Source organism: Erpetoichthys calabaricus, chromosome 9 (assembly GCF_900747795.2).
Source record: "Erpetoichthys calabaricus chromosome 9, fErpCal1.3, whole genome shotgun sequence".
Taxonomy (NCBI): domain Eukaryota; kingdom Metazoa; phylum Chordata; class Cladistia; order Polypteriformes; family Polypteridae; genus Erpetoichthys; species Erpetoichthys calabaricus.
In genome coordinates this window covers 132,872,239-132,888,852 of record NC_041402.2, presented here as the reverse complement: position 1 = coordinate 132,888,852, position 16,614 = coordinate 132,872,239, and the positions used below count along the sequence as shown (strand labels likewise).

The window sequence follows — 16,614 nt, the reverse complement described above, 5'->3', positions numbered from 1 at the left end:
TGGCCCCGGGCGTGGTTAAATCCCTTGGCACAAAGTCTCGTGTCTCAGGACGTGAAAGTGTCTTTCTGAGAAAGTCACGTCTCGTCTCTCTGAACAGGTCTCGTCTCATCCCAAGATATTTTTATATAATAGAGAGATATTTCATGACTAATACAGTTGTCTTATTGTCTTCTTGGAGTTATTCTAGTTGTGTTTTTAATCATGATATCTTCAAATTTTATATGTAAAATTATTCATTTTTTTAAAAATAGCACAAATTCATATGACTACTTAAATTATTTGGACAAAGTCATTAGATTAACTGATTAATCAATAAAATAGTCAATAGTCTAATCATTTACAAAATAATCATTTGTAGCACCCATATAACATGGTAGCAAATCATCTTCCCTTCAGTCTCATTGTTAAATTCAGTAACAAAAAAAGTCCTCCTTCATAAATTATACATATACATACACACACACACATTTTCAATTATTATTTTTCAATATAGTCCCCTGATACAACAGTTTACTTTAATTCACAATAATTCACTTTTCCTGCAATGACTTTAACCCCTTTGAAAAAAAAAATCTTCTGTTTGACCTGCAAACCAGGGCGTCACAGTAGCCTTGACATCTTCATCACTTGATCCCGCTGTCCACAGAGAGATTTCTTCAAAACTCGGAACAGGAAATAATCCGAGGGTGCCAGGTCAGGACTGTAGGATGGATGATTCAGCTGCTAGAACCCACAATCTCAGATGGCAGCCTGTGATTGACGTGACATGTGAACCAGCGCATTGCTGTGAAGAAGCTTACTTGATTCGTATGAGGACTCTCCTGACAATCTGTCTCTTGGAATATCAGACTTGCACTGAGCCACAACTGTGCATGAGTAACCTTCAGACATGTCACAACATGCCTAGATTTGTTTCAACATGCTTGGTACTTTCTTTCATACTCGGGTAGATAAATTATTGAAGACCCCTCGTGTGTGTGTATATTATATATATATATATATATATATATTATATATATATATATATATATATATATATAAATATATATAAATATATATATATACACACACACAGTATATACAGTGGCAAACGGCCGGGACCCCCTTTGACACTGGGACCGGGGGAGCAGCCATAGGACGCACACTACGTTCCCCTGGAACGCGTGGTGGCAGCCCTCCTGGGTTACATCGGGGCCACAGGTGTGGGACTTCTGGGCTCAGCCCTGTTGGGCTCCGTAGCCACCACAGTATATATACAGTTGTGCTTGAAAGTTTGTGAACCCTTTAGAATCTATATATGTAATTCACTAAGCCGGGAGACAAGTAGCCACCCATTGAAAGCACGCCGGAAGGGGCGTGAATTCACTAAGCCACCGACAAGTAAGACGCCCAAGACCATTGGATACAACGACAACTCGCAGAGCCACGCCCACCAACTCGGCCGCGACAAGTCTGAAAAAACTCGGAAGCGACAAGTCTGAAAAAACGACATCATTTATGTTCGGCTGGGCTACAGTACACACGCACCTCTGAGCCACGTTGACTTTTCGGTTACGAGGCACCACCGTGTGCACCATAGCAAACTGTTTTACACGCTACACACAGCAATTCGTATCCGCGACAAACATGCGTTTTCGGTTACGAGGCACGACCGCGTGCACCATAGCAAACTGTTTTACACGCTACATACAGCAGTTCCTGCAGGAACACGGAAGACGTTTCCCCGCACACCAACACGCGTCTACCCTCGCTCTCTAGGCATTCACACTGCCTGCTCATGTGCCCGGACGCAAAAACTCACCGACCACCCAGTTAGTCCCTTTCGTCTGTGCTAGGAGTCCACATGCACCTCCGAGCCACGTTCACTTTTCATTATTCTTTTCGGTTTCAACACCCGACCGCGTCCACCATCAAAAGCCATGGGAAAGGAACAACGAAGCCCCGCCCAGAAACTCTACCCCCTCCTCCCACGTGATCAGGAACGCACCTCAGAGCACTGCCCGCCACCTTGAACAGCTCATCAAACACATACTTACTCGCTTTGGTCTGTCCTGCTGTCCAAATCCAGCTGTGAGCCACGTTGACTGTTCTTTTGCCCTCCATGGCTACCACTTCAAATGTATTTCATGTAGACAACACTTCTTTCAATGTTATACAAATTCCTGCATCAGGTAACTGTTTGTTTCTATCAGTCGGGTTTTTTTGGAAAAATGTCATTGACGAGACTGTTGCTCTCAAACTTCGCAAAATTGCTGTTGACTTTGTTTGCCAACATTGGGGTAACTTCAGCGACGTGGTGTCCGTTGTTAGTCACAGAGGCATTGTTATACAGTCTGCTCAACAATACGCTGACTACATGACTACGTCCGGAGTCTATGGTGGTGAGGCAGAAATTGTGGCAATGTCCCAAATCCTTCCAGCTACTATCAGCATTTACTTCCAAGAACGTCCTCATGCCTCTCCTCGAGTTTACAATCCGGCCCAACGTCTCTCCATATCCCTGCTCTTTAGCGGTCCTTTGGATCATGGGCATTACGAGGTTCTCATGCCTCTCAAATACCCACGTGATAACCTTCTGGTGACTTCTTTTGACGCTGTCGGTATGTGCACACAGGGTGCACACCCACTTGCTCGCCACACTAACGTGATGTCACCTGCCCACTCTCCTCTTCCTGAAAAACATTTAAAGACACACTCCCCTGAACACACGAATTCCACACAGGACTTTCAATGCACCTTTTGTTCTAAAAGCTTCCGAGTGCAGAGATATTTGAACGCACATTTAAAAAAACACAACACTAAACGAATTATTCAATGTGAACATTGCCAACAATGCTTCAAAACAACTCGCGCTCTCAACAAACACTTACAAACTCATTCCACTCTCACCTTCAATTGCACATTTTGTAATGAAGACTTCACAGGTGAGATGGATCTCCACAACCATATGCAGATCCATTCAACAGAAAGATTTGTATGCAAAATTTGCAACAAACACTTTCACGCACGCAGATACCTTACTAACCATCTCAAAACACATTCCCTGATGAATTCTTTTCAGTGTCAACACTGCTCCAAAACCTTCATGCACCAGAAATCTCTCAAAGCACATTTAAACACCCACTCCACTGAACAAACGCATTCCAAACAGATCTTTCAATGCACGATTTGTTCAAAAACGTTCCGAGTGCAGAGATATCTCAACATGCATTTAAAAACACACTCCACTGAATGAATTATGCAATGTGAAGATCGCCAGAAATGCTTCAACACAACTCATTCCAATTCCCTTCAGTGTCAACTAAATCGTTCATGCACAAACATCGCATTCAGTTTTCTGCAGCTTTTCAAGAAGATACCGCCATTCACGTCCAAGAACATAACATTGGCCTACCTACCGCGCTTCTTGAGCTTCTTGCAATGCTCTTCATTGGCCAGCAGAGGTCAACAAATCCGGACATTACACTAAGTGTTGTCATGCCGGCAAGGTGTCTTTGCCACCGCTATCCAAACCCCCTCTTTTTTTAGAAGACCTCTTGACTGTCAGGAACCCGCTGTCCCGAAATTACTGTGATCATATCAGGGAATACAACTCTGCTTTAGCTTTCGCGTCAATGGGCGCACACATCGCTCAACCATCTGGACAAGGACCGTATGCTTTCAGAATCCACGGTCAAATTTATCACCAGGTCTCTCCTTTATATACCAATCCTGACACGTCACCACAATACGGTCAGCTATATATCTTCGATTCTGCTGAGGCTACCAGTCAACGTTTGCAAAAGGAATGTAATAGTGGTTGCAGTGAAATTTTGTTGCTTCAACTAGACAACATGATACGACAGGTTAATCCCTTCGCAAAATCTTACATGCAAATGCATGACATTATCACTCACGGTAACCCTGTTACTGCTGTACGAATGGTGTTCATGGAAAATCCAGGGCTGGATATGAGAAGGTATAACGCCCCATCCTGTCAAACTGATGTTGCTGCTATCTTTGTAGGTAAAAGATGGGGAACCTCCTGCACAACGCGACATTTGCATATATCCAAGGGGAGATGCTTGCAAGCATATCTCTGTTCTCAATATGAACTGTGACCCCATGGTTTATCCACTGCTATTCCCTTACGGAGATCCAGGCTGGCATATACAATCGACCCATGTTGAGGAAAAGCGAACCGCGAAAAGAATGCGAGTCACACAGCTCCAATTTTATGCTTTCAGGCTTGCCATGAGATCTTCATTTAGTGTCTTGCATTCCAGTGGCAAACTCTTCCAGCAATACATCGTCGACGCATACGTCAGAACAGAAGGCACACGTCTACATTATCTTCGCTCACATCAACAAGATTTGCGTATAGAGCAATACAGGGGACTTGTGGATGCTGTCACTGCGAAAGCACATCACCATGACCTCCGCCCTGGACAATTGATCATTCTTCCCTCTACCTTTCAAGGCAGTCCAAGGTACATGCAACAGAACTACCAAGACGCGATGGCAATTGTAAGCAAATGTGGAAAGCCTGACTTATTCTTAACCTTCACCTGCAATACTGCTTGGCTGGAAATCTGCAACGCCATTTCCCATCATGAGCAAATAGAACACAGACCTGACATTGTTGCTCGCGTCTTTCATATAAAACTGCGACATTTTCTAACAGATTTTCTGGAAAAGAATATTTTCGGCAATGTTCTCGCTTACATGTTTGTCACTGAATTCCAAAAACGAGGATTGCCTCATTGCCATATGTTACTTACACTTGACTCACAATCCAAAATAAGGACCAAGGATGATATAGACAAATATGTGTGTACTGGGCTTCCAAATCCTGAAATACACCCTCGACTTTTCTAAATTGTCACTAAATGCATGGTGCATGGTCCGTGTGGCACGCTCAACGCCAAATCACCTTGCATGAAGGACGGCGCCTGTACCAAAAATTTCCCGAAAGACTTCAACTCGGAGACTCAAGAAAATACACAAGGATACCCTATATACCGCCGAAGACCAGGCAGAACTGCCGTTGTTGGCAAATACGATATCGACAACCGTTGGATAGTTCCTTACAATCCGTGGCTTTCTCAGAAATTCAATGCTCATATTAACGTTGAAGTTTGCGCGTCCATTAAATGTATCAAGTATCTTTATAAGTATGTGTACAAAGGACACGACGCTGCATCAATTGCACTTCGCAGGGAGCCAGCTGATGATGTTATTCAACATGACGAAATACAGACTTTCCTTGACAGTAGGTATGTTAGTGCTCCTGAGGCTATGTGGCGTTTAAATGAGTACAGCCTATCAGAAAAATCTCACGTCATTACCCGACTACCAGTTCATTTGCCGGAACAACAACTCATCTTCTTTCATGAGGGTCATGAGGAACAAGCGCTCCAAAGACACGCCCACAAAAACACTATGCTGTTAGCATGGTTTGAACTCAACAAAACAGATCCTGAAGCTGTTGACTTACATTACACTGATGTTCCGCAACATTACACGTTTCAAAAATCCTCTGGAAAATGGAAAAAGAGAATCAGAGGAGGCACAAAAGTGATCGGTAGAATGCCTGTTGTTGCCATTAACGACACCGAACGTTATTACCTCAGACTTCTCCTTACCCGTTGCGTGGGGATCACAAGTTTTCAACATCTACGAACAGTCAATGGTATCGAATGTGACACTTTCAAAGAAGCTTGCCAAGAATTAGGTCTTCTTAAAGACGACAAGATATGGCATGATACTCCTTCAGAGGCATCCCAGATACGAATGCCATGATTCTTGCGAGAAATGTTCGTTTTCATCTGTGTCTTCGGTGAACCACACAACATTCCACACCTTTGGGACACTCAAACTCTCCCTTTCCGAGGACTTTCTCACAAAATATTCCACAACTACCGCTTGCATGTATGCTCTCGCTGACATTAATGACATGCTGCAACCACATGGCTTCAACCTGCACAAATTACACCTACCCCCCACTGACATTCCTCCAATGTGTCATTCATCTCCCATCTTCGACGCTCAGGCTGAACACTCACACGCTATGGAACACTACGACAAACTCAACACAGAACAGAAACACGCTGTTGATACTGTTTTACATGCTGCATATAACAATTCCCATCCCCGATGCTTCTTCTTGGATGGTCCTGCAGGAACAGGGAAAACCTTTGTGTACAAAACCCTGATTCATACCATCAGAGCTAGGGGAGACATTCCTACAACCGTAGCGTCTACAGGAATAGCTGCAACATTATTACCGGGTGGACGAACTGCCCATTCTGTTTTTAAAATACCGTTGAAGCTCAATAGTACTTCCACATGCAACATCAAACCTTCTTCACCACAAGCTCAACATCTTCTACAATCCAAAGTTATTATATGGGACGAGGCGCCAATGACACACGCATACGCATTCCAGGCAGTTGACAGTTATTACGTGACCTCACTGGTGACACGCAGCCTTTTGGAGGCAAAACAATACTATTGGGTGGAGATTTCCGACAAATTCTCCCCGTTATTATGCGTGGCTCCCGCGCCCTTACTGTCGCCAGTTGCATTAACAAGCACCCTTTGTGGCATCACATGCATGTTCTTACACTGACAACAAATATGAGAGCTCTTCCTGAAGAACAACATTTCGCACAATGGCTCCTTGAAGTTGGGGATGGGATAAACGGAACACCTGTGACACTGCCTTCACATTGTTTTCCTTTAATTTCTGATCCCGTTCAACAACTGTATGGCGACATCGACTTCTCAACTGTCACTCTGGAACAACTCAGCACGCGAGCTATATTAAGCGTCACCAACGAAGACTCGCTATTCCTTAATGAACAAGTGCTAAAATTTATCCCTAACAATGAGGTGACTTTCACGAGCGTGGACTGCATCGTCACAGATGATCCTGCAGATCAACTTTCATTCCCCGAGGAATTTCTTAATAGTCTTACTCCTACTGGCATGCCTCCACATAAACTCAAAATTAAAGATGGATCCGTCATCATGCTTCTCAGAAACCTCCTGCCTGCAAAAGGTCTTTGTAATGGCACTAGACTGTCTGTTAGCGCCATTCATCGCAATGTACTGGAGTGTAAAACTATCACATCTGTAACCTCACAAACTGTCCTTACTCCCTGGATATGCCTGACCCCGTCAGATTCAAATTTGCCTTTTACTTTTACCCGAAGACAATTTCCTGTTCGATTGGCATTTGCGATGACAATTAATAAGGCACAGGGACAAACTTTCAAAAAGATATGCCTATATCTGCCAAAACCAGTCTTCACTCACGGACAATTATATGTTGCTCTCTCCAGAGTTCCATCTTTTCATTCACTTTCTGTTGTATCCTCAAACCCTCCCTTTTTAGACAACTGTGTCTTTCCAGAAGTGTTCAAGCATCAATAAACAATTATGCGGCGTTTGTTATGCCGTGGGTTCACTATTGTGCTGTATTTTGCTCTCTCCAGAGTTCCGTCTTTTCATTCACTTACTGTTGTATTCTCAGACCAACCCATTTTAGACAACTGTGTCTTTCCGGAAGTGTTTAGCATTCAATAAATAATTATGCATGAGATTGAGCATTGACAGGTCTGTGATGCCCTTGGATGTCCCATACTGCACGCACACTACACTGAATGGATCAACCGGGGCTTGCATTTGTTCCCCATGAACGAGGAATTCCCAGGAAGTGCTGTTCATACGCTCGCACTGATTACGTCCCTACCCTTTGTACACCCCAGCCCCATTCGCTACTATCATGGTCAGGTGACACAAAACACGGCATCAATCCAGCTGTAAGCCGTGTTGACTGTTCATTTGCCTTCAATGGCCACCGCTTCAAATGTATTTCATGGAAACAACACTTCTTTCAATGTTATACAGATTCCTGCATCAAGTAACTGCACGCGTGATACACTGAATGGATCAACGTGTGTCTACCAGGCGCAGAAAGGTATATGTAAGCCGTTGAACCCCATTCGTGCTGCAAACCGGGGAATTACCAGTAACTGCGAGTCATACGCTCGCACTGATTACGTCTCTGCCCTTTGTACACACCCCCCTCCCACCCCCCGCTACTACCGTGGTCGGGTAACTTGGTGGATTATATATAGAAAAGCAGCCAAAACCGCAAAGAACAATGAAAAGTCTACGTGACTCACAGGTGCATGTGGACTGTGCCCGAGCGCCGTCCACCCCCATCCCTCGGTCTGGGAGGAGAAGGCGCGATGGTGGTCCGCCAGTTTTCAGTCACGGACAATTATGTGTTGGTTCGTTCCGTTCATTGTTACAATGTTACTTTTCTTGGTGATTTATTACATTACCCATTTTTCAAATGTTAATTTTCTCCCTGTGCTTAAAAATCATTAAAAAAACGGCCTGAGTATGTGACGTATGGTACGCCGCGGTTTGGCTAGTTTTCTATATTTCTGCATAAATATGACCTAAAACATCATCAGATTTTCACTCAAGTCCTAAAAGTAGATAAAGAGAAACCAGTTAAACAAATGAGACAAAAATATTATACTTGGTCATCGAATATTACAGATTTGTGAGTGGCAAAAGTATGTGAACCTTTGCTTTCAGTATCTGGTGTGACCCCCCTTTGCAGCAATAACTGCAACTAAACGTTTCCGGTAACTGTTGATCAGTGCTGCACACCGGGTTGGAGGAATTTTAGCCCATTCCTCCGTACAGAACAGCTTCAACTCTGGGATGTTGGTGGGTTTCCTCACATTAACTGCTTGCTTCAGGTCCTTCCACAACATTTTGATTGGATTAAGGTCAGGACTTTGACTTGGCCATTCCAAAACATTAACTTTATCCTTCTTTAACCATTCTTTGTTAGAACAACTTGTATGCTTAGGGTCGTTGTCTTGCTGCATGACCCACCTTCCCTTGAGATTCAGTTCATGGACAGATGTCCTGACATTTTCCTTTAGAATTCTCCGATATAATTCAGAATTCATTGTTCCATCAATGAAGGCAAGCCGTCCTGGCCCAGATGCAGCAAAACAGGCCCAAACCATGATAATACCACCACCATGTTTCACAGATGGGATAAGGTTCTTATGCTGGAATGCAGTGTTCTCCTTTCTCCAAACATAACGCTTTTCATTTAAACCAAAAAGTTCTATTTTGGTCTCATCCGTCCACAAAACATTCTTCCAATAGACTTCTGGTTTGTCCATGTGATCTTTAGCAAACTGCAGACGAGCAGCAATGTTTTTTTTGAAGAGCAGTGGCTTTCTTCTTGCAACCCTGCCATGCACACCATTGTTGTTCAGTGTTCTCCTGATGGTGGACTCATGAACATGAACATTAGCCAATGTGACAGAGGCCTTCAGTTGCTTATAAGTTACCTTGTGGTCCTTTGTGACCTCGCAGACTATTACACACCTTGCTCTTGGAGTGATCTTTGTTGGTCGACTACTCCTGGGGAGGGTAACAATGGTCTTGAATTTCCTCCATTTGTACACAGTCTGTCTGACTGTGGATTGGTGGAGTGCAAACTCTATTTAGAGATGGTTTTGTAACCTTTTCCAGCCTGATGAGCACCAACAACTCTTTTTCTGAGGTCCTCAGAAATCTCCTTTGTTCGTGCCATGATACACTTCTACAAACGTGTTGTGAAGAGCAGACTGATAGATCCCTGCTCTTTAAATAACACAGGGTGCCCACTCACACCTGATTGTCATCCCATTGATTGAAAACACCGGACTCTTAATTTCACCTTCAAACTAACTGTGAATCCTAGAGGTTCACATACTTTTGCCACTCACAAAAATGTAATATTCGATCATTTTCCTCAATAAATAAATGACCAAGTATAATATTTTTGTCTCATTTGTTTAACACAAACTTTCAAGCACAACTGTATTATATATATATATATATATATATATATATATATATATATATATATATATATATATATATATATATATATATATATATATATATATATATATATATATATATAGTAAGAGCCAATTTTAGAAAGTTAAAGTTTTGAGTTAAACTCATATTAATGTTTGCTTTATTTGAATAGAATATAATTTCTTCTATAGTTATAGACAATGGTATAGTCTTTTTCCCCCTATAAGCTAGTAAGAGATAGAATCTTCTTGCTATAACTGAGAAACAGTGTGATATTAGGTTTTATTGTTGTTTAGAACAGGTTCCAGTAAAGAGGGTCTTGATAAACCCATTTTAAGTTAGAAATGGGATAAGCACACAGTTTTCTGACCTCTTTGAAATGGTTCAGAAACGTTTTGAAATGGTTCAGAAACGTTTTGAAATGGTTCAGAAATTATAAGTGACTATTAACGATTTAAGATGTAACAAGATTAAGCTTAGAACTAATTTTTTCTTATTAGAATTTTTCCTTTTTTTTGCTATTTTAATTTTCTTTTTTGTGTGAACTGTTTTACTTTGAAACTTAACTAAACTTTTAAAAACGAAGATATTTTGTCTGTGGAATCATTTCTGCGCATCAGGCCTTTGCTGAATGCCACTTTTTGAGTTAGAGCTGCAGAATTTTAGAAACTTTGGGAAAACGCAGCTACATATACATATATACAGTGTGTGTGTGTGTATATATATATACACACACACACACACACACACACACACACACAGTATATATATGATATATTATTATTACAGTAATCCCTCGCTACTTCGCGGTTCACTTTTCGCGGATTCACGACTTCGCGGGTTTTTAAATACAAGTGATTGCCCGCCTATCGCGGAAGTTATGTTCCAGACCCATCAGCAACAGGAGAAAATCCACGATATAGAAAGACCATATAAATAAACATTTTTATAGTTTAACCCTTAAAATACCCATCCCACATGCTTTAAACACATGTAAACTTATAAAACACACTTTGTTAACACATATGATATGTGGATGTAGGGCTAAGGATATGAGTAACATCTCACTATTATAAAACATTTTAACTTCACGCAAGACAAGACAGTGAGACAGGAAAATTGGTGATGTACAGGCTTTTAAATTATTGACAGGCAGAGCGACAACCAGCACAAAGCCAGCACGAAGTCCACTTCTCCTTAGCGTTCATTCAGCTCCCCACCCCCTTGACAATGCGAACTGCGCCTCCAGGGAGGGGGGTTTGAGCGAACGTGCGTTCAGCCCTCACAAAACCACACACTCCTCCTCCTTCTGAACGCGCAGAGCGACAAGCAGGCATTTTGGCAGAAGCAGCACAAAGTCCATTTCTGCTCAACGTGAGTTCAGCTGCCCCCCTTCACAAAGCGAGTGCAGACACATTGACGTCTGATCGCTGCGTGCAGTGTGCAATGTTGGTCTGCGGTGTTTAAGAATGTAGAAAGTGTTTAAGAACATAGGAAGTGTTTATAAGAGTGTGGGAAAGGTTAACAAGAGAGTGAGAAAGGTTTACAAGAGTGTGGGAAGGGTTTATAAAGCCTTAAAATATGTATAAATAATAAAATAAATATAGGTCGCTACTTCGCGGATTTTCACCTATCGCGGGGGGCTCTGGAACGTAACCCCCGCGATAGGTGAGGGATTACTGTATATATATAAAAATAAAAATCCTGCATTGCTTTGTCATGTATTTTTGAATAATCTTTTTGTTGCTGTTTTTTGTGAAAGGTAATCAATAAAACAGAATTATTACTAGGAATATCTCAGTAGTACTAACTAGTACTAACTATATGGCTAAAACTGACCTTAAGAACTTATACTTGGAATCAGTTGCAATATATGGCTTTTTCCAAATATTTGACAAGAAGTCTGCCTAAGATAGGTCAGGTATAAAATACAGCATGTGGCAGGATTAAGAGGTGGCTAACAAACAAATCACTGTGCATGAAAAAAGATGTAAAAAAATGCAAAATGATAAAAAGCATTGATTAAAAGAAAAAAATGGTCACCTACAAAGATAATCTTAATGTGCTCTCTGCAAAAAAGTGCAAGACACAAGCTTGTGCCCAAGACTGTAATGGAGATGACCAGAGCACCACTTGTGAAAATCTTCCTTGTTATACATGTACATATCACCCTTTAATATGAGATTCAGTTTGCAGCGATCCTCTTATGTACTTGTTCAGGACATTGAAACATATGGATCTGGACTTAGGATATAAACCAGATATATGTGAAAACACAGTCTTGATTTCATCTCGTAATGATAAAATAAATGGCAACAGAATAAAAATGATCAAGATGCCATATAGAAGAAATTACAGCAATCCCCTTGTTAATGTTAATTTATCTACATTGTTTAATGAAAGAGAGTTGGAAGAGTTTAATTTATATCATCACAGACAGAAACAGCCCTGCCCTGATGTGCAACTACCTGTATAAATAATACCATACCTCAAACATTATTTTTTTTGTGTGTTTGTCACAAGGCAGTAGCAAAATAACATTCAATTAACAAAAGCAACACGATATGCTCATATATAATAGTGTTTTGCCACAGATTTATATTCAACAGGCTTTGTGTTTATTTTAATATTTTTAACTGGGTCAAGAATTTGGATTAGGCTTATTTTTTATTTAATACCGTTATGTTAACAAAAAGACACACTAATTGGTAGTGTTATCTAAATATTATTTAATTCAGAGGACTCGAGTTTCAGCACAGGATTGCAAGCAATCCATATTTGACCTTAAAATCCCACACCGTTTTATTTAACAAGTCAGTAAAGTGACACTGCTCTTTAACTACAAAATTTCAAGTAAAAGCCTATTGTTACTGCCATTGTTATCCAGCCATATTGGCAAACTAATGCAGAATAATACACTTTAAGGAACAGATAATAATGTTAATCATTAATTAAATGCATGTAACATTTCATGCTATTGTACAGTAATATTAATCAATAACAGAAAGCTCTTCTTTCAGAAACAGTCTCCAATGATGGGTAACCTTTCATCCTTCCTTAAAAAAATAAATACAGGAATAAGATGAACCTAGACCAACAAACTCTAACACACATTGTCCTTTAGCTAACTCAAAACTGCCACCAAGCTCTCACTTTCTCGGTTCCCACCTCTCTTTTCTCACATTCACTCTCCCACACAAAAACATATATACAGAAATCAAGCCCTTTGGTCCTACCACTGAGTCTCTGTCTCAAACTTTCATTAAAACCATAAACAACCTACCATCCTGCCATGAGGCTACTTTAAATTTCTTTCCCGAGTCACTTTCAGCCAAGTCCCAGATCAATGGCACTCTTTTTTTCAGGCAACAGATGAACTAGGTTAGACATTCTTCCAAGAACTTATTTTGTCCCTATCACATAAGCCTTCAGCTGCTCTTAAAGACTTAAATCTCTCAGGAAGCCTTTATGTTTCCCTTTCTCTGAAATCCTAATACTAAATGGTGGTCATTGTCAAATATGGTGCTTTAGAAATTAGATTTGCAGGGGATCCAATGGAAAATAAAGAATGGCATTATGGAAGATATCTCGGCAGATTGAGGAGAGGTTTTGACCGAGGTAACAGATGGCCACAGACCTAGACTATGCCAGACTGCGTGATCCACTATGTGGGCATATAAAAAAATTCATATAATGCTTTCTGGCTGACAGTCGGTGGTACATGGTTGGTAACCGGGGACAGGTTTCACATGAAAGGAGAGGACACAGAAGTCTAGTCTAGAATTAGGTTCTTGCAGAGTAATTAAAAGCCAGGAGCTATTCTAAAGTTGAGGTCAAGATGGAATGGCAGGAAGCCAATCCTCTCTTGTCCAAATGCTATGAGGAAACACACTGTTTTATAAGCACAGAACCATGTTGACAGTTTTAAAGTAATGGGCATTTGGGAAGTTGCCCAAGAGACTTATAAAGACTCAGTGGTACTGGAACACTGCTGCCACTAGAGCAAGTGTTTGCTCGTAGTTCATGTAGTCAAAGAAATGACATCCCTAACTGAATAAATGTTTTCAGAGCATAGCTGGCTTTAACCCTGGAAGTAGCTTTAAAGAAATTTCACATCAGACTGTACAGCAGAGAAGAGAACTCGAAGTGAGGGCTCATGCAGAAAAGTTTTGTGTATATGTGTGCATAGAATCAAGTGAGAACAGATGACCAGGAGGTGGTGACATTCTTCCTTTAACAAGTGGAAGCATATCAGCACAATTAGTACTTTAGTACACTACACATTACTACACGTTGTGTGGCATCTTATGTGTAGCACTGTGTTTTATGTGCTACTGCATATTTTTTTGTCTTATATTTTAAAAATGAAGTATTTGTAAATGTGATCAGTGAAGAGTTGAAACAGAATGCACCTTACAAGAAAAGAAAAAGGGTAAAGGTTGTTCTCACACCAAAAGGAAAACAAGATATGAAATTCAACGTTTTCTCTGTGTAGCCTGCATCAGTCTTGGTTGAAGGCTCTTGCCTTCTTTTCCTCTTGGTGAGGGAACAACCTGTACCTTTATCTATAAATCAGTACAATGCATGTTGAAAGAATAACATGAGTGGATTTTAAAAAGGAAGCAATTGTCATTGTTGGAAAAACACATATCAGAGAGTATCTGTAATTTTATCATCTACCTCTTACCTGAATGTATTGTTGGCGGAAATTCTCATCGTGAAGCATTTTCAAAATCAGCATACGGAACTGTTGATGACATGGCTTCACTTTCTGCACATCTCTTTTTGTCTAGATATAAGTTGAAAATGAGTTAGAATTAAATATTTTAATAAAATTGAAATTATTCTTAGCAAAATTAAAAACTGGTAGAATGGATCAAGCAAAACCCCATAAAAATATTAACTCCAAAAACTGACAGATAGTCAATTGAGAAAATAGAACGTGTCACTTATATTAAATACTTACTTATACAGTACAGCTATACTATTCATATACCAACAATGATTAAGTTATATAAATTTATAAAGCATGCCATTCTTTACTACACTTGATTTTACATTAAACAGAATTTATGTATTAACACACTCATCTATACTAATAAAAGGCAAAGCCCTCACTCACTGACTCACTCATCACTAATTCTCCAACTTCCCGTGTAGGTAGAAGACTGAAATTTGGCAGGATCATTCCTTACAGCTTACTTACAAAAGTTAAGCAGGTTTCATTTTAAAATTCTACGCGTAACGGTCATATCGGTCGACAACGTCTGCCATGTTAAACTTTCTTATTTATGGCCCCATCTTCACGAAATTTGGTAGGCGGCTTCCCTGCGCTAACCGAAACCAATGTACATACTTATTTTGGTGGTATGACGCCACTGTCGGCCGCCATATTGAACTTTCCAACAGTCTTGGTTACTTAAGGGCCCATCTTTATGAAATTTGGTACGCAGGTTCCCAATGCTAACTGAATCCTACTTACGTACATATATACGTCCATAGCCTGCAGCTCGGTCGCTGTGTGAGGCGGCGTTGGGTCCCCCATCCCCACGCCTCCCATGTAGTTGGCTGCCTGCCTATATAAGGCCGTCCGTCGCTCCAGCCTCTTCATTCCCTTCCTTGCTTCGCCACGGTATTCACGTCTCCCTGCTGATAAATGCAGCCTTTTTATTTAATCCACGGCTTCTCTGCTGTTTTATTGTTCGTTTATTACGACTATAGTTATTGTGTAGGTATTTTAGACTTAGTTTACATTATTCACGTACCCATTTCCTTTATCATTCCAACCGTACCCCCATTAACATGTCTATCGAGGTGATCACCATCGATCAAACAACAGTCACTTACCGAGTGGTTCCCATGCCCAAAAATGGCGACTGCCTTTTCCATTCTCTGTGTTACATATTGCACAGCCATATCAGGCTGACTCTTGATATCAGGAGGAACATTGTGTCTTATGTATTGAATGACTGCAACAGCTTCAAGGTGTGGACTGATGACGGTACAGGAGATAATTAAACTACACAGGAGCACTATAAGAGTGAAATGCTTAAGCCCTTCACCTATGGTTCTGCATGTGAGTTGATGGCTGCCGCTGAATTGTTCGGTTGTCGCTTTCAAGTGTACCGAAATGGCCAAATATTTTACACCTTTGGACAACCGCCAATGCCTCTTAAACATCTTAGATTCACAGGTGACGATTTGAGTAGTGGACACTTTGATGTTTATGAATGTTTAAACTCTCAAAAGCTGGATACGAAATTATCGATAAAACCCATTTCAATTCAAACGCCTCCAATTTCCAGTAAGGCTCTGCTTCGCAATGACAATAAGTCTCAGGGACAGACCCTACAAAAGGCTGGCATTGATTTGAGACAAGATTGCTTTTCACATGGCCAACTATACTTTGCATGCTCAAAAGTAAACTCAGCGCACAGCTTGGTCATATTACAACCGGAGGGTCGAACTGACAACGTGGTATACAAAGAGATCCTTAACAAATAATTATTGGTATATGTTCCCTCAGTTTAAAAAGGTTTACTTTTCTTCTTAATAAAAATCTTAAAGCAGTACTTCGCCACTGCGAAGTGTGGGTATTTTGGTAGTATAATTATATTTATTTTTGTGACATATTAGTATATCACAAAAGTATCAATTGTAACTGAATAAAAAGGGTGACATGGTTTAGCATCTGGTAAAAACAGTCACTCATTATGGTGCCTATAA

The 16,614-nt window shown here is 40.7% G+C and overlaps 1 protein-coding gene across 1 annotated transcript in view; it reads right to left on the bottom strand.

Moving 5' to 3' along the window:
* LOC114658118 (uncharacterized) overlaps window positions 1–16,614 on the bottom strand; it is a 56,168-nt gene that overhangs the window by 21,248 nt on the left and 18,306 nt on the right. Inside the window, exon 4 of the mRNA XM_028810168.2 lies at window positions 14,576–14,677. Coding sequence (XP_028666001.2) covers window positions 14,576–14,677 — 102 coding nt within the window. The remainder of the gene's footprint in view (window positions 1–14,575; window positions 14,678–16,614) is intronic.